General features: G+C 43.5%; 1 protein-coding gene across 1 annotated transcript in view; it reads right to left on the bottom strand.

Annotated features, from left to right (window-relative positions):
• Positions 1-25,802, bottom strand: part of dpydb (dihydropyrimidine dehydrogenase b) — a 129,327-nt gene that overhangs the window by 36,985 nt on the left and 66,540 nt on the right. Inside the window, exons 12-16 of the mRNA XM_065013343.1 lie at positions 24,876-25,086; positions 21,797-21,981; positions 21,327-21,542; positions 6,432-6,596; positions 4,033-4,101 (exon numbers count right to left, since the gene is read on the bottom strand). Coding sequence (XP_064869415.1) covers positions 4,033-4,101; positions 6,432-6,596; positions 21,327-21,542; positions 21,797-21,981; positions 24,876-25,086 — 846 coding nt within the window. The remainder of the gene's footprint in view (positions 1-4,032; positions 4,102-6,431; positions 6,597-21,326; positions 21,543-21,796; positions 21,982-24,875; positions 25,087-25,802) is intronic.

Here is a 25,802-nt window from a genome sequence, read left to right as displayed (position 1 = left end):
TGACACCGCCTGGTATAGAGGTCCTGCATGGCAGGAAGCTTGGCCCCAGTGATGTACTGGGCTGTTCACACTACCCTTTGTAGTGCCTTGAGGTCGGAGACCGAGCAGTTGCCATACATGGCAGTGATGTAACCAGGATGCTCTCAATGTGCAGCTGTATAATTATCCTTTTGAGGATCTGAGGACCCATGCCAAATCTTTTCACTCTCCTGGGGGGAATATGTTTTGTCGTCCCCTCTTCACAACTTTCTTGGTGTGCTTGGACCATGCTAGATTGTTGATGATGTGGACACCAAGGAACTTGAAGCTCTCAACCTACTCCACTGCAGCACGGTCGATGAGAATGGGGGCGTGCTCGGTCCTCTTTTTCCTGTAGTCCACAATCATCTCCTTTGTCTTGATCATCTTGAGTGAGAGGTTGTTGTCTCTGACCTCCTCCCTATAGGCTGTCTCGTCATTGTCAGTGGTCAGGCCTACCACTGTTGTGTTATCGGCAAACTTAAGGATGGTGTTGGAGTCATGCCTGGCCGTGCAGTCCTGAGTGAACAGGGAGTACGGGAGGGGACTGAGCATGCACCCCTGAGGTGCCCCTGTGTTGAGGATCAGTGTGGCAGATGTGTTGTTACCTACCTTTATCACCTGGGGGCGGCCCTTCAAGAAGTCCAAGGATCCAGTTGCAGAGAGAGGTGTTTAGTCCCAGGGTCCTTAGCTTATTGATGAGCTTTGAGGGCACTACAGTGTTGAACGCTGAGAGGTAGTCAATTAATAGCATTCTTAGATAGGTGTTCTTTTTGCCCAAGTGGAAAAGGGCAGTGTGGAGTGCAATAGAGATTGTATCATCTGTGGATATGTTGGTGCGGTATGCAAATTGGAGTGGGTCTAGGGTTTCTGGGATAATGGTGTTGATGTGAGCCATGATCAGTCTTTCAAAGCACTTCATGGCTACAGACATGAGTGCTACTGGTCAGTAGTACTTTAGGAAGGTTACTTTAGTGGTCTTGGGCACAGGCACTATGGTGGTCTGCTTGAAACATGCTGGTATTACAGACTCGGACAGGGAGAGGTTGAAAATGTCAGTGAAGACACTTGCCAGAAGGTCAGCGCATGATCGCAGTACACGTCCTGGTAATCTGTCTGACCCTGCGGCCTTGTGAATCTTGACCTGTTTAAAGGTCTTACTCACATCAGCTGCAGAGAGTGTGATCACACAGTCTTCCGGAACAGCTGGTGCTCTCATGCATGTTTCAGTGTTATTTGCCTCGAAGCGAGCATAGAAGTAGTTTAGCTCATCTGGTAGGCTCGTGTCACTGGGCAGCTCTCGGGTGTGCTTCTCTTTGTAGTCTGTAATATGGGGACGATGTGCTTATTGATGAAGCCAATGACTGATGTGGTGTACTCCTCAATATCATTGGAGGAATCCCGAAACATATTCCAGTCTCTGCTAGCAAAACAGTCATGTAGCTTAGCATCTGCTTCATCTGACCACTTTTTATGGATCTAGTCACTGGTGCTTCCTGCTTAAATTTTTGCTTGTAAGCAGGAATCAGGAGGATAGAATTATGGTCAGATTTGTCAAATGGAGGGCGAGGAAGAGCTTTGTATGCATCTCTATGTGTGGAGTAAAGGTGTTTCAGAGTTTTTTCCCTCTGGTTGCACATTTAACATGCTGATAGAAATTTGGTAAACCAGATTTAAGTTTCCCTGCATTAAAGTCCCCGGCTACTAAGAGCGCCGCCTCTGGGTGAGCGTTTTCTTGTTTGTTTACAGCGGAATACAGCTCATTCAATGCTGTCTTAGTGCCAGCCTCAGTCTGTGGTGGTATGTACACAGCTACGAAAAATACAGATGGAAACTCTCTAGGTAGATAGTGTGGTCTACAGCTTATCATGAGATACTCTACCTCAGGTGAGCAATAGCTTGAGTCTTCCTTACATATCATGCACCAGCTGTTATTTACAAAAATACATAGTCCAGACTACATTTACCAGGTGTCCGCTCGGTGTCCTCCGTCGAAACTATTGCGTAATCTCCAGGTGCGTGCATTGTTCCATTTTGAACAGAGGAGAAACCAAACTGCCACGAGTGACTTATCATCGAATAGATATGTGAAAAACACCTTGAGGATTGATTCTAAATAACGTTTGCCATGTTTCTGTCGATATTATGGAGTTAATTTGGAAAAAAGTTTGCGTTGTGATGACTGAATTTTCTTTTCTTTTTTCTTAGCCAAACGTGATGAACAAAACGGAGCGATTTCTCCTACACAAATAATCTTTTTGGAAAAACTGAACATTTGCTATCTAACTGAGAGTCTCCTCATTGAAAACATCCGACGTTCTTCAAAGGTAAATGATTTTTTTTTTATGCTTTTCTTGTTTTTGTGAAAATGTTGCCTGCTGAATGCTAGTTTTAATGCTATGCTAGCTATCAATACTCTTACACAAATGCTTGTGTAGCTATGGTTGAAAAGCATTTTTTGAATATCTGAGATGACAGTGTTGTTAACAAAAGGCTAAGCTTGTGAGCCAATATATTTATTTCATTTCATTTGCGATTTTCATGAATAGTTAACGTTGCGTTATGGTAATGAGCTTGAGGCTATAATTACGCTCCCGGATACGGGATTGCTCGTCGCAACAGGTTAATCTTCCGCATAGGTCATCGATTTTATTTTCCAAAGATTGCACGTTTGCTAGCAGAATGGAAGGAAGTGGGGGTTTATTCAATTGCTTACGAATTCTCAGAAGGCAGCCTGCCCTCTGGCCCCTTTTACATCGCGTCCTCTTCACGCAAATCACAGAGATCTGGGCCTGTTCCCGAGAAAGCAGTATATCATTTGCGTCGGGCTAGTCAGACTCGTTAAAGGAAGAAAAAGGGATTCTGCCTGCCCGTGGTGAGTAATCTCAGTCCTGATTTCCAGAAGTTATTTTCGGTCATAAGAGACAGTAGCGGCAACATTATGTACAAAATGTCCTTTTAAAGTCTATATAAACTAGAGACCTGCAGTGTTTGTCTCTATACCCTGGTGAAGACAACTTGGCTGTCAAAACTTTGATATTCAGTTATTGCATCTGAGCTCCTAGATTGTGAGGCTCTACTTTTCTTTTTCAAGGTTTCACATCAATAACCATTAGTTCAATAGGGCTATCTCTCTCTCTCTCACATACTCTCTCTCTTCTCTCTCTCTCTATAATTTAGTCCCTCTCCCTCTCCCTTACTCTCTCCCTCGTTCTCTCCCCCTCTCAATCTCTCTCCCCCATCTCTCGCTTGTTCTCTTTCTCTCTCTCTCTCCCCCTCTCTCCCTCTCTTTATCTCTCTCTCTCTCTCCCCCTGCTTGTGAACTCTGTTTGGAAGATCGACAACATTGTTCCAAAAAATGTTTGTATGAGATTGAGAAAAACTGTAAATACCATTCCCTAGCTATGAAATACTATGCCACTACTACTACCATTATCAATCATCACAGTGGTTTTAGCATGCCTGATGCAAACACAACAGTGTTGGTTTCACATCAATAACCACGAGTTCAATAGGGCTATGTGAAGTGACAGAGCGAAGCTGAGAAGGAACGATAGGCGAAACGATAGATTTCAGAGGCAAACGTCCACATCTGAGGAGAAAAAGAACACAAAAAATAGTTTTATGATTTATTCCTCAGTTTGTGAGCACAGTGGGTTTCTGTTGCCTCTGAGACGTAAATCCGATGCTATCTAATGCAAATTTAATGTAAGAAGCTGCTTTTTCTCAAAGAGACCAATGAGGCTTTAAGCCATGAATATGGATGCCGGTCTATTTCAGAGTGATATTCTTTAAGGTATCTGTTAAAGCATTTTTTTTTAAACATATTGACATGCATGTTTTTAGAGAAGACAAAGGAACTAATTTAAATCCATTTGTTTGGTACAAAACAGTTGGCCCAAAAGAATGTGAATGGATCAAATTGAACACTCACTTTCTTGACTCTTTCTTGAAGTCCAGCCCTGTAAAGTCAGGTTATATTCTGAACCAACAGACAACACAAAATGGACTCACCTCTGCCATTTTAGTAAGCTCAACCCAGTCGGCTTTGTTGTAACCACACATGATGCTCGAGATGACAATCTGAAAAAGAGAGAGAGAGAGACAGAGAAAGAGAGAAAGAACGAGAGAGAGAGATTAAGAGAGAGAAAGGGAGAGAGAGAGAGAAAGAGAGGGAGAGAGAAAGAGAGAGAGAGGGCAAGTAACAACTGTGATTTCACCTGCTGTGCCTTATCTTGTCTGAGAGCCTGAGAACACATAGTGGTTTCAAAGACTACACAAACATCTGAGAGAATAACAGAGGAACAATATAATGTGTCTTTCGCCCATCAGTCCTCCGCACTCAATCCTCAACGGTCCTCAGTCCTGTTGTGGAAACTATAATCTACCCATAAAGTAGGGGAGATATAACTCTCCCTTTCATTGCTCCTGATTTTAAAAGACACAAATAGGCTGATGTGTCCACAATGCACAGAGGGACATGCCTGCCTGTGATGTAAGTGTGTGTTTGATTTTATAGATCCTGCATCTTTCCATGTCCGTATCGTTGGAGACTTGTGATAACCCTTCATCCTCTTTACCATGGGAGTCGGCTACTGAACTGCAAATATTGATTACGGGCCAGTTGAAGTGGAAATGAATAGCAAACAATGCTACGTTTCTCCCCCTGATCCACTCTCAAGTGGCACATGCTACGTACAGTGTCCAGACTATTGTTGGTGAAAACGTCTTTAGTATCTACACACATTGTTTGAAGACAGAAGGAAAGGGACAAGACAGACAAACGTACATGCAGACGTGCCGACAGACAGACTGACAGGTGGTGTGCACGGCAGTAGAACCGTTCTAGCTGGACCCCATCCCGAGGAGGCGGTTTACAGGGGCAGAGTGAATTGCAGCGATAGTGGGGCATGTGTGTGTCTGTTTGTCCGTCCATCCGCTGGCTTGCCTGTCTGTCCGTCTGCCTGTCTGTCTGCGAGGAGCAGAGCCGAGCCTAGCAGGGGGATCCTCCTGTTATCTCTTTAATAATGGAGTAGTGTGAGTAAGTGAGCCCATCCACCAACACCCTCTACACTGCCTCTCCAGGGACCCCTGGCAACACGGCAACTGTCAATCACCGCTGATATGGAGATATTAGAAGAGGGGAGGATGGGGCTGCACCTTTTCACTTTCTTCCCGCTCCCTCTTTCTCCCTTTATTCTGTCTCCCTCCTGCTCCCTCTCCCTCTCTCTCTCTCCCTTTCTTTCTGTCAATTTGTCCCTATGTTTCCCTGGTAGTCTCTCTTTCTCTTCCCTTTTTTACAATTCCATTCCTCAGGTGCAGCATTATTACAGGCATGCCCGCTGCCTGTAAAACCTGACACACACACACACACACACACACACACACACACACACACACACACACACACACACACACACACACACACACACACACACACACACACACACACACACACACACACACACACACACACACACACAGACCACTCCACTCCACAGTCTCAATCAGTCCCCGCAAGGGAGAGGTGTCTCAATCTCCCCAGCCCCTACAATTTCACATCATTTGGGGAGGGCTTTTGTTATTAATCACTCCCCTTCTCTGAGTATTCATTTTGCCGAGCGGAATACGCCGGTGACCTTTAACCTCCGGGAGGCACGCGCTGGGATGAGTTTGGCTCTGCCTTCACCAAGGCCCCTTCAAAGCAACACAGGTGGACCGAGGATGGCAACCCACAAGGTCACGTCATGTTGAAGATGAGCGTAGAGGAAAACAGGAATAATGAATGGGAATAATGGGGGAGGGAGAATGGCCTTGACCTCCCTGAAATCAATGAAAAAAAAATAATGGATGTCTCTCAATGGGAACTACATATTTATGTTTTACTGCATTGGTAAGTAATTTGGGGAGGATGGAACAAGGCGATGGGCTCTGGCAACCAGGTAAAGGAAATAACAGGAGGATGAAGGTCGGAAGAGATCAATTGTGAAGAGGATTTCTGGACCTGAGCTTGGTGTAGAAGCACAGCAGTGTAATACCGTGTAATCACTGTAGACTAAATGGGACAGTCTGACATGGATATACAGTAAATACCCCTACAGGAAACACAAATAATCCCTGAGGAGGTGGGTATTATGTTCAATGAGACAGGCTCACTGCATTTTTCACTGTAATTCATTCTGGACTAAATAAACGTTTGAGTGACATTTATTTAGCTGAAAAAGATTGGTTGAGTCTTCAAATAGTAAACTACAGAACCTAACCAAGCTAAACTGAGCTGTACTGTGCTGGCCTGGTTACGCATCCACCAAAGTTGTTACTGGAAGAAAGCTGAAAAGACTATGTGAGAGTATCGTAGCACAAATCGGTTCCAATAGATGTGAAATGGTATCTGTGGAAAAGAGTGAACTCACATTCTTGGGAAAGTCTTTCTTCAGCTCTTTGACACCCTGGCACCAGTAGGCAGCCGTCTTCTCACTGATCAGTTCGATGTTGAGGAAGGAGCCCTGTCCAGGGCCGAACACATGACCTGACGTGGTGCCACGCACGATACGGGGAGAAACATTAGTCACCAGGTCCTGTGGGAAGAATCATATTAATGAGAGAAATGACGCTCCAAGAAACAAAATAGCTGACTGTTTTGTTAGGTCAGGCCAGTGATGGAACGAGCGAGATTGATCCATTACCATGAGAGTCAGGATTTTTTCCTGGCTATAACCGTTCAGTATAATTCGGGCTGTGGTGGAATTATTGTAATCAAAAGGAGAGCCTTTTAGATTTCTTCAAAACAATCAACTTTATTATTTAATTACTGCACCCCTGGAGGTGATCACTGAGAACTCAACGAGCTGGTTATAGCCACAGCATTTTATAGCAAAGTCCATCCTCCTTCAGTCTACATGACAAACAACAGATGTATGGAATGGGTCACAAGGTTAAGATTTGCATGAAAGATACTTATAATTCACAGCAGACAGTATCTGCTGTAAAAACAGTTCTCATTGTGTAAAGACCAGGGTCTGTCCCCCAACTCCATACTGGAGCCATCTCTCCCTGGTACCCCAGTACAGAAACATTAACTCATGTTCTGGAATGCGGTGTCACCCAAATACATTGTAAATCTTCTAGAGGCCCATCCTCAGTAGAACACACACAGATGAGCATTCTAACAACCCCTTATTCTGTTTCATAAAACAACCATTTGATGCAATAACAGCATTATAACATAATCTTGTAATTTCCACCATAGAGCTCAGAGTTTTTCCTTGTCAGGCCAATTGGTCAACAAAATCACCTGCTAACATGACTCAGCTGCATGAACAACATGACATTACATCTTATGAATAAGAGGGAGGTGCATGGTCAATATTTGATAACTATAATGTCACTTAAAAAATGCTGGCTTCAATTGTGAATCTGAATGTCATGTTTGATTCAAAGCCAATGAGAAGAGCTGTTGAATCTAAAGAAGCACCACTCATATTCATGATATACAGTTACTTATAAATTCACCACGGAGACATTGATTTTTGAAGATGTTTCATTCTGCTCTGGTTACTATTACCAATTAGTAGAAACCAATTTGCATAATTGAATAAAAAAACGAGCCCACATCAAACAATTGCAATAATAACACACTAATAGATGTAATGATATTTGGTTTATGTAGTATCTTTAGTGATAGAAAGTAATGCAGACACAATCTGCAATAGGTTTAGAATCCTAAACTCCTAAACGAATGCTATCGTGGCAAAAATTCAAGAGAGCGTCACAGCCAACAGTAGAATTCATTGTGATCACGCATTTGTTTCCCTGTGACATCTGCTGTGTTCACTGCTAATAGCTGGGCTTTATCCACAGGGCAATGTTTGAAGGATTTAGCTCAGCGCTGCACTGTGAGTTCAGTCAACTATGAAGGCAGCTCCTCGCTAGCTAACCCTGATGAAGTGCAAGACAAGTCAGGACAAATTGTTTGAAGTCGGCGAGTAGAAAGGAATACGAATGAGATTAGATAAAGCTCTGGACAGACGTGGGAGCCACGTCTTTCGATGAACAAATACAGGATGATGGGTGAAGGGTTCGGTGCGTTTGCACATACGGAATCAATCACATCAAATAGTAAAGTAATCCATAACTCCAAAACACATAGGCTAGGCTACAGTACCACGCACACGCACGCGCAACCACGCACACACACACACTCACACACACCACCACCACGTAATACATGCACCTGTGAAGAAAACATGGCCAGTAATCTCTGTAACAACATCAAATCAAATCAAATGGTATTTGATTAATCCGGGTGGCCAGACTATTTACCACCAATCCACATGTATTATTGTCCTCAACAAGGATTTAGATGCTATAGGTTAACGGGTCCTTTGTGTCTGGTTTTCTGCTAACCATTGGGCTATCACAACAGTCCAGGTCAACTAATCAATCCCCACAACCTAGCACCTTTATGAACAGACGTGATAAAGAGTGCTCAGACATCACAGCCACGGCTCTAGCTCCTCCAACACAGAGACAACCAAAGATTGGCCGTCGGCCATGAGAAGGCACATTCCAGGTGATTACCGAACAGCGGTTAGTTACATGGTCTCTTCCCTCAAGACACTATTCTTTCTTTCTGCAGGGAGGAGAAGCGAGAGAGAGAATGATGGAGAGAGATAGAGAAAAAATAAAAATATACGTTTTTCAGTTGCACACCGTGCGGCCCTGGCTATTTTTAAAGCTGACACAGAAACCATTCGACCACAATTATCTCTATTACTACATCCATCATTATCGCCGGAGGGAGGGATGTACGTGGCCGGGGGTGGTGGTGGATGCTAGTAAGTGAACAATTCTCTATCTCTCCCTCCCTCTCTACCTCTCCCCCTCTCTCTCTCTACCTCCCTCTCCCTTTCTCTCTACCTCTCTCTCTACCTCTCCCTCTACCTCTCTCTTTACCTCTACCTCTCTCTCTCTCCCTCTACCCCTCTCTCTACCTCTACCTCTCTCTACCTCTCTCTCTACCTCCCTCACTCCTTTTTCTCTCTCTCTCTCCTACTCTTCATGGTGAATTTAAATCCCTCTCTTTCCCCCCTCACCCCTCTCTCTCTCCCCCTCTCCCCGCTCCCTCCCTCTCTTTTTTTTCTCTCCCTCTCTCCTACTCTTCATGGCGAGTTTAAATCCTTCCCTTTCCCCCCTCTCACCCCTCTCTCTTTCCCTTACTCACCCTCTCCCTGCTTCCCGCTCCCTCCCTCTCTCTCTCTCTCTCTCACTCTTCATGGCGAGTTTAAATCCCTCTCTTTCTTCTCGACCTCTCTTGGCAGATGTTTTTAGTAGTCCACTTGTTGCCCTGTCCTGCCCTGTGCTGGTGGCTGACTTGCCAGCCGGGTCAAGAAGACCAAATGGAACATCCCACAGCTCAATCATACCTTCAGCTATAGCTCTGGTGCCACCATGTTCTATCTGTAGGTTAATCACCATGACCCTCGATTGAATGTTAAGCCATTTTATTCTATGTGACATTAGAGGGAGGGCAGCAGGCATATAATATATTGGGAGGTGATTCTACCTACTTTGTTCTGATTTCTTTGGTCCAGACAGGGCAAGTGACCTGCGTGTTAATTTACTTAGAGGTTTTTCTTTTCTTTCTATTTGCCACTTTGATCTATGCATTTTTCATAAACAATCTGAATCTAATCCTCCTCCCATTTGTCATCTTAAGTGGTTTCATGACCCTGTAAGTTCCGTTTAGAGGGAGAGGCATGCATACTCACGGTCTGGGCAGAGAACAGAGTTCCTAAGGGCTATGGCAAATTGCTTTCAATATCTCGTTTTTCTCTTTCAATCAGAGCCACTACAGCGCAGCAGCTTTCAGTGCCTGAAAAGGCATGTCTTGGGTATGACCTAAAATTGTCATCTTTTAAAATCAGTCCCTTTATCACTCTGGGAGATGCATTCATGCTCCCTGTGTTTCAAACTTTTTTGGCTCATTTTGGAAATATTCTTGAGATATTCATATATTTGGTAACTATAGGCAAATAAATGCATCTAGGAATGCCTAAGTGCTGAAAGTGTACAATTGAGCTTCACATATAATATGAAGCGTTTTCTTGCCAAACACGATGCAAAACTAAAAGGTAGCAACAATAACAACGAGAGTGTACTTTGAGTGAAAATGTCATTTTGTGACCTACTTCCCTAACGGTGTTATAAACAGAGACATATCATGGGCAATTTAAACAATGAAAAATGGCCTCCGGCGATTGTTTTACTTTTACTGTTGAAAAGTGATATCCCATTGAAGTACTAAGTCATTTGAAAATGACTGCAAGAGAAGTATAAGTGCCCTTGCCAAAGGGACTAAGTGGTCATAGATAACACAGACAGAATGAACGCATGCTGACTTGAGAAGAATAAATAACATTGCTGAAATCAACCCCTCAGAAGGTAAACATCAGAACGACACTTCAAAAACCACGTCAACAAAGTTTGTGTCTCACGAGATTGGTAAGTTTGTCCTGAGAATAGTAAACCAAGATCGACATGATTCTTGTTTTTTTTTTTATTCATGTGATGCAAATAATGAGCTTCACACAATTACCACAAACAACAAGCAACCAGGCAATAAATTAGCTTCTCGTGAAAAAAGAAGGCTAAACTCATAAAAATAACACCCACTGGTAATAGACAAGCATTAAAAAGTTTTTTTGTGACTGTAAATCTATAAAGTTTTGACATCTATAAAGATCTTCCCACACACTGGTAAGTAGGCAGACTTTCACAAACATAGAATGACCAATTACATAAATCTCTCATCTGTAAATTTAGACCTGCTTTTCTTATACTGATTTAAGTTTCACACATAAACTATGAGACAGGGTTCAGCTGCCAGACAGTTGTTTTAATTAGCAAACAAAGCGATTTAACTCTTCAGTTTTCAGGGACATGGAAAAAGTGACCCTTGCATAAAAGGCCCTATTTTGACAAGGCAAGAAAGGCGCTAGTTTCGTTTCAACAAGATCCTAATACACAGTGCTTGTAGTGGAATCAATTGAGATGCCTAATTCTGTGGTGTGTGTGTGAGTACGAACACATTTTCTTCTGTGTATTTAGGTAACGCTATGGAGTTACTCTGGCCTGTACCTGAATACCTGTGCTACACCAGCAGCAAAAGCCTCTGGGAGGGGGAGGAGCCACCCACACTGCATCCCCTATGAGATCACACATAACAAATTGGCACTAATTTCAGGAAGATGGCCGCCTAGTCTCTGGCCCTGTATCGATTTCCCGCCTCCTTCTGCCTTCTGGACACATGCGGCCATCAGGGACAGAGTGGGAAGATGCTCACTGCTCACGTCTGATGAAGAGCAGGCAGCAGACGGACAGTACAGATGGGAGAGGCTTAGCTATAAATAGTGATGACATCTAGAAGCCCGGATGGTTGACTGAAGAACAACACTGAGATCCCACCACCAGAAATGAAAAACCTTAAGGGGTCAAGTTGAATTAAATACGAATAAGGATACGTTATACATTTAAACAACCAGGCGGAGGTGGTAACGGATGGTAAATCCTGACATAGTGTAAGGTACGTTTTCATTATTGAGTATGAGGGAGTTCTTGCTACCTATGACTGAGAAGTATATGTTAATTCTAGAGTATGAGGGAGTTCTTGATGGGAGTTCTTGAGTTCTTGATGACTATGAGTGCAGAGCTAATTCCACATTATTGTTACCTTCTGAGGGCGGCCTTTGTGACACTTGTAGTTTGCAATAGCTAATTTGAGATACACATACAGTATTTCATATTATTGGTTAGAGCAAACAATATCTATTATTGTTTCTCAGCCCTGCCATCCTCTGCCTTTCCATATCTCTGCAGTGCATCTCACACTTACCCCTGTTTCTTCTGCCTATCAATGACAGTTTCCTATCTATACCACCTAGCTACCACCCAAAGAGACACAACAACGGGAATGAATCCATTCACCAACCACTGCCTGCTATTCTAGGCGTACCCCTAATTAAGCATCTAGCTTAATTAGACAATTTACTGGGTAATTAGTAGGCAATTAGCTGACATCTCTCTGATCTTTGCAGTACTGACTGCTTTGACAGCTCGGGCTCTGTGATATACGCTCTGGGTCCTCGCCAGCCTATGGCCATTTTCACTTATACTGCAGCTCAGTGGGGCGGAAATGGCACCTTGGTGCTTTGCCTGATTAAATATAATGTAACTGCAGGGGATACACATCTGTTTCATGGCCTGGAACATCCTTCCCAACCCATTTCACCGGCTCCACCGGGAACAGTTTTGACCACTGTTGACAGTCTGACAACGCCATCAAGAAATGCCAATGATCATCCAGCATAATTGTGCTGTAATGACAGGGGAGATGGGTAGACGAGGAAATGTAGAACGAAGCACTAGCACTTCCAAAATGGCCTTTTAGGTACGTTAATGTTTGGAGGAAACGTCTCAATCCTTACTCATGTGATCAAGTAGGTTGATTCTTTGACCTGTCTATGCTGTGTGTGAGAGACGATACCATACTGAACAAAAATATGAATGCAACATGGAACAATTTCAACAATTTTACTGCGTTACAGTTCATACAGTTGAAGTCAGACATTTACATACACCTTAGCCAAATACATTGAAACTCAGTTTTTCCCAAATCCTGACATTTAATACTTGATAAAATTCCCTGTCTTAGGTCAGTTAGGATCACCGCTTTATTTTAAGAATGTAAAATGTCAGAATAATAGTAGAGATAATAATTTATTTCAGCTTTTATTTCTTTCATCACATTCCCAGTGGGTCAGAAGTTTAAATACACTCAATTGGTATTTGGTAGCATTGCCTTTAAATTGATTAACTTACGTCAAACGTTTTAGGTAGCCTTCCACAAGCTTCCCACAATAAGTTGGGTGAATTTTTGCCCATTCCTCCTGACAGAGCTGGTGTAACTGAGTCAGGTTTGTAGGCCTCCTTGCTCGCACATGCTTTTTCAGTTCTTGCCCACAAATTTAGGTTATATAGGATTGAGGTCAGGGCTTTGTAATGGCCACTCCAATACCTTGACTTTGTTGTCCTAAAGCCATTTTGCCACAACTTTGGAAGTATGCTTGAGGTCATTGTTCATTTGGAAGACCCACTTGCGACCAAGCTTTAACTTCCTGACTGATGTCTTGAGATGTTGTTTCAATATATCCACATAATTTTTCTCCCTCATGATGCCATCTATTTTGTGAAGTGCACCAGTCTCTCCTGCAGCAAAGCACCCCAAAACATGATGCTGCCAACCCCGTGATTCACGGTCAGGATGGTGGTCTTCGGCTTGCAAGCCTCCCTCTTTTTTCTCCAAACATAATGATGGTCATTATGGCCAAACAGTTCTATTTTTTTCATCAGACCAGAGGACATTTCTCAAAAAAGTACGATCTTTGTCCTCATGTGCAGTTGCAAACCGTAGTCTAGCTTTTTCTGGCAGTTTTGGAGCAGTGGCTTCTTCCTTGCTGTGCTGCCATTCAGGTTATGTCGATATAGGGCTTGTTTTACTGTGGATATAGATAATTTTGTGCCTGTTTTCTCCAGCATTTTCACAAGGTCATATGCTGTTGTTCTGGGATTGATTTTCACTTTTTGCACCAAACTGCGTTCATCTCTTTGAGACAGAATGCGTCTCCTTCATGAGTGGTATGACGGCTGTGTGGTCCCACGGTGTTTATACTTGCGTACTATTGTTTGTACAGATGAGCGTGGTACCTTCAGCCGTTTGGAAATTGCTCCCAAGGATGAACCAGACTTGTGGAGGTCTACAATTTGTGGAGGTCTTGGCTGATTTGTTTTGATTTTCCCAATGAGTCAATGAGGTTGAAGGTAGGTCTTGAAATATATCCACAGGTACACCTCCAATTGACTCAAATGATGTAAATTAGCCTATCACAAGCTTCTAAAGCCATGACATCATTTTCTGGAATTTTCCAAGCTGTTTAAAGGCTCAGTCAACTTAGTGTATGTAACCTTCTGTCCCATTGGAATTGTGATACAGTGAATTATAAGTTAAATAATCTGTCTTGTAAACAATTTTTGTAAAAATGACTTGTATCATGCACAAAGTGGATATCCTAACCGACTTGCCAAAACTATAGTTTGTTAACAAGAAATGTGAGGGGGGGTTGAAAAAATCGAGTTTTAATGACTCCAACCTAAGTATATGTAAACTTCCGACTTCAACTGTATAGGTAAATCAGTTAATTGTAATAAATTCATTGGGCCCTAAGCTATGGATTTCACATGACTGGGCAGGGGCACAGCCATGGGTGGGCCTGGGAGGGCATAGGCCCACCCACTTTGGAGCCGTGCCCAGCCAATCAGAAGAAGTTTTTCCCCACAAAAGCGCTTTTTTAAAGACAGAAATACTCCTAAATTTCATCAGCTGTCCCAGTGGCTGGTCTCAGATGATCGTGCAGGTGAATGTTGATGTGGAGGTCCTGGGCTGCCATGGTTACACGTGGTCTGCTGTTGTGAGTCCGGTTGGACGTACTGCCAAATTCTCTAAAATCACGTTGGAGGTCGGCTTTTGATAGATTTTTTGAAAATGAACATTCAATTCTCTGGCAACAGCTCGGGTGGACATTCCTGCAGTCAGCATGCCAATTGCACGCGCCCTCAAAACTTGAAACATCTGTATCATTTTGTTGTGTGACAAAACTTCACATTTTAGAGTGACCATGCCACACCTGTCAGGATATGCCACACCTGTCAGGTGGATAGATTATCTTGGCAAAGGAGAAATGCTCACCAACAGGGATGTAAACAAATTTGTGCAGAAAATTTGATTTGAGAGAAATAAGCTTTTGTGCGCATGGAACATTTCTGGGATCCTTTATTTCAGCACATGAAACATGGGACCAGCACTTGTTGCATTTATATTTTTGTTCAGTATATATGATCATGTGTGCAGTCTGCGGTCAATCCATGTTCTAAAGAAACATATCCACCTTTACTATTGCAATCATTCAGTTCGATTTGATCAATCGCAAGGGGAGAGAACCTTGGATAGGTTTGTGTGTGTCTGGTGAGTGTGGTGTTGCATGAACTCCAGTCAATGACCCGCACATGAAACAAAATCAAACCTAATTCGTTATCTCTCTTTTTTAAACCTGTCGATGAAAGCCGCTCATGACTCCAGTTCAGTTTAATTAGTGAGACCTCCTGGATGGGAGCCAAGGCAGCCCTTAAGTTTGTATTATATTTATCTAACCTTTATTTAACTAGGCAAGTCAGTTAAGAACAAATTCTTATTCATAATGACGGCCTACCAAAAGGCAAAAGGCCTCCTGCGGGGACTGGGGCTGGGATTAAAAATAGAATAGAAATATAGGACAAAACACACGTCACGACAAGAGAGACACCACAACGCTACATAAAGAGAGACTAAGACAACAACATAGCATGGCAGCAACACGGTAGCAGCACAAAACATGGTACAAACATTATTGGGCACAGACAACAGCACAAAGGGAAATAAGATAGAGACAAGAATACACTTTGAATGAAGAGATGGAGATAAAACTGTTAATTTTGACAGTTTTTTTTGCAGCTCATTCCAGTCGTTCGCTGCAGCGAACTGAAAAGAGGAGCGACCCAGGGAATGTTCGTGCTTTGGAGACCTTTAACAGAATGTGACTGGCAGAACGGGTGTTGTATGGGGAGGAGGAGGGCTGCAGTAGGTATCTCAGATAGGTGGGAGTGAGGCCTAAGAGGGTTTCATAAATAAGCATCAACCAGTGGGTCTTGCGACGGGTATACAGAGATGACCAGTTTACAGAGGAGTATAGAGTGCAGTGATGTGTCCTATATGGAGCATTGGTGGCAAATCTGATGGCCAAATAGTAAAGAACATCTGGCTGCTCGCGAGCACCCTTACCTGACGATCTATAAATTACGTCTCCGTAATCTAGCATGGGTAGGATGGTCATCTGAATCAGGGTTAGTTTGGCAGCATGGGTGAAAGAGGAGCAATTACGATAGAGGAAACCAAGTCCAGATTTAACCTTAGCCTGCAGGTTTGATATGTGCTGAGAGAAGGACAGTGTACCGTCTAGCCATACTCCCATGTACTTTTATGAGGTGACTACCTCAAGCTCTAAACCCTCAGAGGCAGTGATCACACTGGTGTGGAGAGGGGCATTCATCTTACCAAACCACATGACCTTTGTTTTGGAGGTGTTCAGCACAAGGTTAAGGGCAGAGAAAGCTTGTTGGAGACTAAGAAGACTTTGTTATAGAGCGTTTAACACAAAATCCTGGGAGGGGCCAGCTGAGTATAAGACTGCATCATCTGCATATAAATGGATGAGAGATCTTCCTACTGCCTGAGCTATGTTGTTGATGTAAATTAAGAAGAGCGTGGGGCCTAGGATCAAGCCTTGGGGTACTCCCTTGGTGACAGGCAGTGTCTGAAACAGCAGATTTTCTGACTTTATACACTGCACTCGTTGAGAGAAGTAGTTAGCAAACCAGGCCAAAGACCCCTCAGAGACACCAATACTCATTAGCCGGGCCCACAAGAATGGAATGGTCTACTGTATCAAAAGCTTTGGCCAAGTCAAATAAAATAGCAGCACAACATTGCTTAGAATCAAGGGCAATGGTGACATAATTTAGGACATTTAAGGTTGCAGTGACACATCCATAACCTGGGAAACCAGATTGCATACCAGAGAGAATACTATAGACATCAAGAAAGCCAGTTAGTTTATTATTGACAAGTTTTTCCAACACTTTTGATAAACAGGGCAAAATAGAAATTGGCCTATAACAGTTAGGATCAGTTTGATCCCCTTCTTTAAATAAAGGTTGCACCGTGGCTGCCTTCCAAGCAATGGGAACCTCTCCAGAAAAGAGAGACATATTAATAAGGTCGGAGATAGGCGACGATAGGGGCAGAAACCTTAAAGAAGAAAAGGTCTAAACCATCTCACCCAGATGTTTAAGCAGCTCCTTTAGCACCTCGGACTCAGTGACGGCCTGCAGGGAGAAACTTTGTCGTGGGTTAGGGGAAAAATAGGGAGGAGCATAAGGGCTAGTCGCATTAGAAGGGGTGGGAGATGAGGAAATGTTGGACAGGCATGGTGGCATGGCTGAGTCAAATAGGAATCCTGACTTAATGAAGTGGTGATTAAAGAGCTCAGCCATGTGCTCCTCAGTAACAACCACATCATCAACCTTAAGGGACATGTGCAGCTGTGAGAAGGAGGGTTTATTCTCCAGGTCTTTAACCGTTTTCCAGAACTTCTTGGGGTTAGACCCACAGAGAGAGAACTGCTCCTTAAAGTAAGTAACTTTGGCCTTCTGGATAGCCTGAGTGCACTTATTTCTCATTTGGTTGAATGAGAGCCAGTCAGCCTGAGTATGCGTGTGCCAAGCCTTTCGCCAAATTTAGGTCTTGGTCAGGTGGTTTAAGCATGTCCCAATTTAGGTCACCTAATAGGACACATTCAGACTTCTTGTAAGGGGCCAATAAAGAGCTTAGGGAAGGTAGGGTGCAGGCCGGTGTTGATGGTGGACGATAACACCCAGCAACAGTCAACAAAGAGCTATCTGAAAGTTTAATGCTTAAAAACAGCAAATCAAATTGTTTGGGGACAGACTTGGTGGAGACAACCGAGCGCTGAAGCTGTTGCTTGGTAAAGATTGCTACTCCACCACCTTTGGAAGATCTGTCTTGCCGAAAAAGGTTATAACCAGAAAGGTTAACACCCGTGTTCAAAACACTCGTTCTTAACCACATCTCAGTAATGACCAACATGTCTGGATTTGAGCTGTGAACCCACATTTTCAATTGATACATGTTAGGTAATAAGCTACTAGTGTCAATGTGCAGAAAACCCAGGCTTTTACAAGAGCAGAAATCAGTGAAGAAGATATCAGAGCACAAGTCAGAATTGGTGCTAGCAACAGTAAATGGGCCAGGCTGTACATGCACATTTCCAGATATCATAAGCAGTAATACAATCAGGGCACGGCAGAGGACAGGGAGATTTATGATTTATGATTTGATTTATGACATTTAAATGACATTTGAAGGGCAACAAGATGATATTGTACAGCAATTTCATCAGGTAACATGAATACAAAGCCAGTGAGAGGTGGTTAGAATACAATGGGAGGCCAAGAGTCCATGTAAGCAATAGAGAGTCAGAGTCCCGAGGATGGGAACAAACATAGTCTGTCCCACGGTTGGGTAAACAAGCAAGTTTACCCAACTCTCCCTCCTTGGGAGGCGTAAGTCTCTCACACACACACACACACACACACACACACACACACACACACACACACACACACACACACACACACACACACACACACACACACACACACACACACACACACACACACACACACACACACACACACCAGTTAGAGAGGCTAATTGAGCCGTAAGGGTTCAAACCTCTTCAGATCCATGTGCTCCAGCTTCACAAGACCCAGTGAATCTACCTGGGATCGTCTCATCACATCAATGGAGGATAGAACTGGTCAGTGTTCAGGACCGCGACCGTGACCCCTTCAACAGCAGCCCAAGCTGCTTGACTGTCATGTCACTCAGTGATGAGATGTGGTTGAGACAGGGTTTACCAACAGGTTTTACCAGGACTCTGGTCTGATCCCTATGTCCTTGATTTACATCCCACGGTAGAAGCAATCCTCGCCAGAAGGGGAAAAAACATTTACATATGCAATGTAGTTCATTAATTATAATGAATGGAAGTGCCGCCTGCAAGTTTAAGCGAGTGGGCTTCCGCTGTATCGCGCCATACGGCAATTAGCTATTCCGCACACGCACACCATGTTAGGATATTTCCATATCCACTGTGACAATCAGGCCATGTGCCCTGAATGCTATCGACGCGGAGCGGCTGGGGTGTTGCGATCGGGGGTTTGCTTGGCGGGTAGGGGGAGAACAGGATATTAAAAAGAAGTCCCTCATGTTTAGGGTATAATGATGGAACAGAGGAGCACTGTTGACACAGTACTTTCTTTATCCTTCTCGGGGAGAGAGACAGGAGAGGCTCAGTGCAATAGTTTGACATACAAAGCACACAATAGACAGCAATATGATTTCTGTTTACAGAGATATGAGCTGGGGGCGAGCTGCTGCGCTGCTGGTAAGCAGGAGCTATTGGGGAATAGTAAGGCACATGGCACTGACATTGACCAGTATGAAGAGCAAAAGAGCGGTAGCTAGTGAAAAATGTAACACAACGCTACTGTACACATTCCAAATCAAATCCAATTTTTATTTCGAGAGCACATTTCTTACAGGGGCTGTATTTCAAAGTGCTTGACAAATAAAATGAGTCATTGAGAGGGAGGAAGTGAGGTTAAAAATATGGATTTTGGCCAAAGGCTAACTTGCAGAGTCCAAGGTGTTTTAATGTATTTGTCCTGAAAATACATCTACAGGTTCCATGTGAGGAGGGTGTTTTTCAATGCTCAAGGACATGTACAGGTTAGTTAAGTAGTAAAGCCTGCACAGCAGGATCTGTACAGCAGATGCCTTGGAATGTGGACTCAACTTTAGAACACTTTCAGGGTGAAGGAAAATGCCTGAAAAACATTTGATACTCGTTGAACGATCCCTCTAAGTAGTGTTTAAAGGGATAAACAGACATGATGTTTAGAGGCAGGCTAGTTGCAACTGTAATAATCACTTTGGATAAAAAATTCAAAAACATTGAAAATCCCAAAAATCCAATGTCTATTGAATTACTCTTAGTAGTTGGACCATCATCCAGGAGTGTGCTTCTTGAAAAACTGTCACTCTTAGCACTATAGATTCAAGTCCTTATTTATTATTTTTCAGGCAGAAACCAATTTCTTAATTGAATTTGAAAGCTTGGTGAGACTTCCACCAATTAGTCATAATAGATTTTTTAAAAACCGTTCGGAAAAAGCATGGCACCTTTTGGCCTAACCAAATACTCTAACAAATTCTCAACCGTCTGGTAACAGATTTCCACTCAATTTCACACGAGATAATAATTTCTTCACCACAGTCGGAGAAAAAAAGAAGCTTAATGTGAGGCTGCACCTGATGCACTACCCTAATTGTTGCTATAGCGATGCCTTACACAACTCCGAACAAGCGCTCCTTGTTTGGTCTCTCTTTTTTTCAGCAAATGTCCATTTCTAACTTCACTAATAAAGAGCTGCCAGCGAGAACAGAGCAAACAGATGTTACTGATTAATTTCCCCATCACTAGAATTAGAAAGTAAATTAAAACAAAAGATTTTCTGCTGGAGCTCAATAAGCAACTAATGGCTTTCGCTCTCTCTCTCTCTCTCTCTCTCTCTCTCTCTCTCTCTCTCTCTCTCTCTCTCTCTCCTTTCTCTTTTTTTCACTCTCCTGTCAAGAGCAAATGTTACATTGCTAACAAGGCAGATGCATCTTGTTCTAATGGGAGCGTGTTGGTTTAGCTGGAGTGTCTGCCACCTGACGGGAGCTCATTACCGGGGAGCGTGTTTGCGTGTGAGGAGCGCTTTACTGCATTCCTTTATGAGTTATTAGGGCTTTATTAATGCATACGCCTGTGGATGGAGGCTGCTTTTATGTGCTACCGTTATGACTTATCGGAGCCTTGGCCAAGGTTAGACAGGCTCAAATACAAGGCACAGAGACACGCAACGGTCTGTTCATAACACTTAGATGCTCAACACTGCTGTAACACTGTGAAACATTTGCATGCACGAGTATGTCAAAAACGTCAGCGTTGCCAAAAACGTCAGTGTCGCTCCTGGATTTGTCGCTCGAAGTCGCTAGATGACGTTTTGCCGTTGGTGCGATGACGTCACGGCACCAATTTGCCTTGCTGTGGCACAACTGCGGTCCCCCGATGTAGCGTTTTCGCTGCACACCACCTCTCCTTGTGCTTCCATGCCTGCATGTGCGCCCTTGCTGCAACTCCCCCCACTCTCGTTTGCTGCAGAATTGCGTGGGGAAAGTTTCTAAATGCTATCAAAACCATAGAAATCATCTGTTCCAAAACTCCCCAAAGGCAACCTGAAAAGTAGCTGGATTTGTCGCTAGTCTCTTTTACCAATAAGAGTCGCTGGAGGGGTCTGAAAACTTGGTAAATATAGTGACAATGTCGCTAAATTGGCAGCACTGCACACACACACACACACACACACACACACACACACACACACACACACACACACACAGACAACCATTAACAGCATACTTCTAATGTGCATGTGTGCATCTCTCTCTCTCGGTCTCTGTTTGTCTGTACCTTGTCCAGTCCAAAAGTCTTGGTGAGAGCGAAGCCCCAACCCTGTTGGAAAGCCCTGCGGATCATGGCCGTGCTGGTGGTGGGGGGAGCACTGGCCAGGCCAAAGGGGTTCGGGAAGGTGATGCCACACATCTCTACACTGATGTCCACCATGTCGATGGCACAGTTGAACAGAGGCAGAGCGGGGGTGCTGTCCACTGTCTGGCTGTGGAGGGACTGTAGGGAACAGAAGCAGAATTGCAACAGGTTTTAGGAAGGCATAATTGTTGTAGTCATCATCATTATTGTCTGTGCGGTATTCATTAGGCACCAAATAGGGTAAACACAGACAAACAGGGAGGGACTAGCTGGACATGTCCAACAAGAAATGTTTCCATTCTAAAACGTTTTGCTACGGTGTGCAGTAATGAATACGACCCATGTATAATAGCCCATTCAACTCTGCAGCTGGTCATAGTTGTCCCACCCACCTGGAGGTACTTGTGGATGTGCCAGGAAGCCTGCTTTCCGTCATTGACAGACTCCACTGTGGTGTTGGCCAGGCCTGCGATGTCTCCGCCAGCAAACACCCAGGGCTCACTGCTCTGCATGGTCTCAGGGTCTAGGTCTGGAGTGCCCCAGCGGTTCAGCTTGATGGGAGCCATGGCATCCTGGACTGTTTAGAATGAGACATAACAGACATGGTTAATATGACATTATTACAATAGACAGAAGTCCCCAAAGTTCAGGGGTCAGCACATAGCAGCGGGAAGATGTTTGAGGGTTGGGGTTCTGCGACGATGGTGGGAGAGGGATGTTTCTCGCTGTGCTGCAGATGGCCGTATCAGTTTGCTAATACAGGAGTAGTAAAGGCCTAGTGCACCACTTTTGTGAAAAACTTTTTTTTATTATTATTTTTTTCAGGGGGTGCAGCACCTTGAGCACCCCTAGTTCCTGGGTCAGCAGGTTGTGTTATGTTTGTAAAGGAGCAGAATAATGAATGTGTGTACTGTATAAGACATCACAGGGGGGATATTTGATATACTGGAACTTATTCTTTATTGATACTGTCCCCTTGTTGTCCCTCCTGGTACTGCATTTGGACTGACAGTTCAATGATCATTGTAAGTGGAGGGTCCATCACACAAGCACCCCCCCCCCCCCCCCTTTACTGTAGGGCTGTGGAGTGTGACATGTCAGAGACTCCTGAGATCTTCTCCTTAAATAACATCACTTCTTCCACAGACCTCCACTCTCTCTATCTCTCTGGAGATAACTCAACTGACAGATGCTGATTGCTGAGCTCCATTAGTGAGAAGAATCCATGCTGTCATATGGGCCTCTGCCAGGCAAGACTACACACACACGCACACACAAGCACGCACGCACACACACACACACACACACACACACACACACACACACACACACACACACACACACACACACACACACACACACACACACACACACACACACACACACACACACACACACACACACACGTAGAAACACAGACAGACAGACGGACGGACGGACAGACAGACAGACAGACAGATTGACTGCCTCCTCTGTGAGCTGGTGATTCATACTGTACATCTACTAGCTAGGTAAGTATATAGTGGTATTTATCAATTAATCCACTATCTGCCACTATCTAATCTGCTATCAGTATTTATACCTTACTGTACAATGACTGAGTTGAAACTCACTGTATCGGAGATTTTTGATGACAGATAGTGATACCGAGACACTGGTCAAGGCACCTTCCTGTAGGCTATGTAGCCAACTATACAGTATATGACATACAGTGAGCTCCAAAAGTGTTGGGACAGTGATCATTTTTGTTGTTGTTTTGGTTTTTGTGTATATTCTCCCCATTTTAGTGGACCAAAAGTATTGGGACAAATTCACTTATATGTGTATTAAAGTAGTCAAAAGTTTAGTATTTGGTCCTATATTCATAGCACCCAATGATTACATCAAGCTTGTGACTATATACAAACGCACAAATATCATACCTCCCCCAACATTGCTAACCTCCCCTGTTATTGAAATGGTGAGAGGTTAGCATGTCTTGGGGGTATGATATTTGTGTGTATGTAACTTTCTCACTCATCATTATTCACGATTCATTCAGGAATATCCATAATCATGGTAGCATGTGTTTACAATAAAAGGGACTCCAAAATGACACTACATGATTTACCATACATTTCTATTGTGCACAAAATGATCTGAAACACAACCAAAACAAACAGCAAATGCATCCAACAAGTTTGTAGGAATATGGGACCAAATACAACACTTTTGACTACTTTAATACACATAAGTGAATTTGTCCCAATACTTTTGGTCCACTAAACTACTGTAATATCTAAACGGTTCACCCGATATGGATGTAAATACCTTCAAATTAATGTTGACAGTCTGCACTTCAACCTCATAGTCATTGTATCATTTCAAATCCAAAGTGCTGGAGTACAGAGCAAAAACAACAACAACAATTGTCACTGTCCCAATACTTTTGGAGCTCACATTGTACATTATGCAAAATACATGACATTCAACAACGATTCATCTATGCAAGTATTAATAGAGTATGTGAGTGTCACATATTGTCAAGCGAATGGTCTAAACCATTCTAATAGCTGCCTCCTGTTTAGGCTAATATTTGGTTGTCCGTAGACTAGGTTCAATCACCCAAAAGGTCTGGATGATCTCAACAACATACACAATAATCAACACGATCCTCTCATTTCCAGCTTATGGGTTGTAAACCAGCCCTCCTCCCTCTGTGGGTGATTCGTACCACACACCCTGCTGAAATCTACAATCTGCATAAGTACAGATAAGTGGAGCTACAGAGAGGTCAGAGATCTCAAACTCAATTCCTGAAAGGGCTGGGGTTTGTTTTTGTTCCAGCCCAGCACTAACACATCTGATTCAGCTAATAAAGGTTTTTAGTGAGGACAAATTCTTTGTTTATTAGCTAGATGAAGCGTGTTAGTGCTTGGTTATAACAAAAACATGCACCCTCACTGGCTCTCCAGAAATGACATTTGACAAATCTGAATGCTCTATTTCTCTATAGATTGGTGTGAAAGAAATCCCATACAGAGTTTCCAGATACGTGACAGGCCACCATACAGGCAAAGGGAAGTATGGAGAATGGATTCTGGGGAGAGCGATGAGTGCCCTGTCCCGGCAGGCTGTCTGCTGGGGCGCTAACACTGTAGCTAATCTCTTACAAGACCTTGGCTGCCACAGATGACAGAGATCGCTTAATGCGAGGTCAGTGTGGATTTGGATGAAATGCCTGGCACGTTCTTGTATGGTACGTTTAGTGTAGAGGTGTTCGGCGACTGAGAAATCTTGATTAGACCACACCTAAAGTGGAGCTGTATTTTAACGTAATGTATTGTCATGTATTTTAATGTAATGCATATTTAGGGTCTGATCATCAACATTCTGCCAGTACTCTGCCAGTTATGTAGGTATTCTCTTTTATCAGGTCAATCCTTCAACAGTCACTTCTAAGGGTACTTCAATGAAGGGGGCAGACGTTACTTTGAGGGTCAGTCAGCATGGAGCCGAAGGCGCTGATGATATAATCGGCTTTGAGCCGGACGATCTGGTCCTCGTCCTCCAGCCAATCGCCGCGCTCCGTCTGCTCTGTGCGGCAGAACTGCAGGCCGGCCACTCGGCCGTTCTTCATGATGACCTCACGGGGGAACAGGAAGGGAAGAAACTCACACTTCTCCTCCTTGGCCAGCTCCATCTGAGGAAATGGAGAATTTTAATTTTAATTTTTATATTGTCCTAAGTTCCCAACTTCACAGCCTGCAGAACCTTCAAGGATGACATGTGTTTTGAAACATGACAAAAGACGTTTAGATGTGATGTTGATGCCACATTTAATGCGGTTTAATATATCCCTTAGTCTAAGGGCCCGGGGCTGGGTTTATACTAAGCAAATATTTGGAATTGTTTTAACATGGCCATACCAAGGATAATTTAGCTTTTTGAATTTACAGACCCCTGTAGCCACATAAAAAAATACAGTACTTACTATATAATTCTGTAGTAAACTATACTGTAGTTTGCCTCGATCGAGTAGCGCTTACTATAGAATTCTTATTTTTTTTCTATACGCCACACTTTTCATATAGAGGTCATATTAGTTGGTCGCTCAAACCGCTTGAACGCTACATACAAGTTGGCACATCGGCAGTACTGACTTCAGACAAGTCCGTTGAGTCTGTGAAGCTTGTGGGGGATCACAGAGCAAAATGAAGAACAGCATTGTGTTTGTGAAAGTCTCGTCTATCCATAGAGGGGTATTCATTTGTAGGCCAAACGGTATGAACGATAGATGTTTCTATGAGATTTTGGGGACGTCTCCTGGTCTGACAAACACCGCTGTAGGTTCTGCCACTTTTCTTCACAGATGCAAAGGCCGACAAATTGACTCAGCCCATGCCAGAAAACAGATAT

Source organism: Oncorhynchus nerka, linkage group LG9b (genome assembly GCF_034236695.1).
Source record: "Oncorhynchus nerka isolate Pitt River linkage group LG9b, Oner_Uvic_2.0, whole genome shotgun sequence".
NCBI lineage: Eukaryota > Metazoa > Chordata > Actinopteri > Salmoniformes > Salmonidae > Oncorhynchus > Oncorhynchus nerka.
This window is presented reverse-complemented; position numbering and strand designations above follow the sequence as displayed.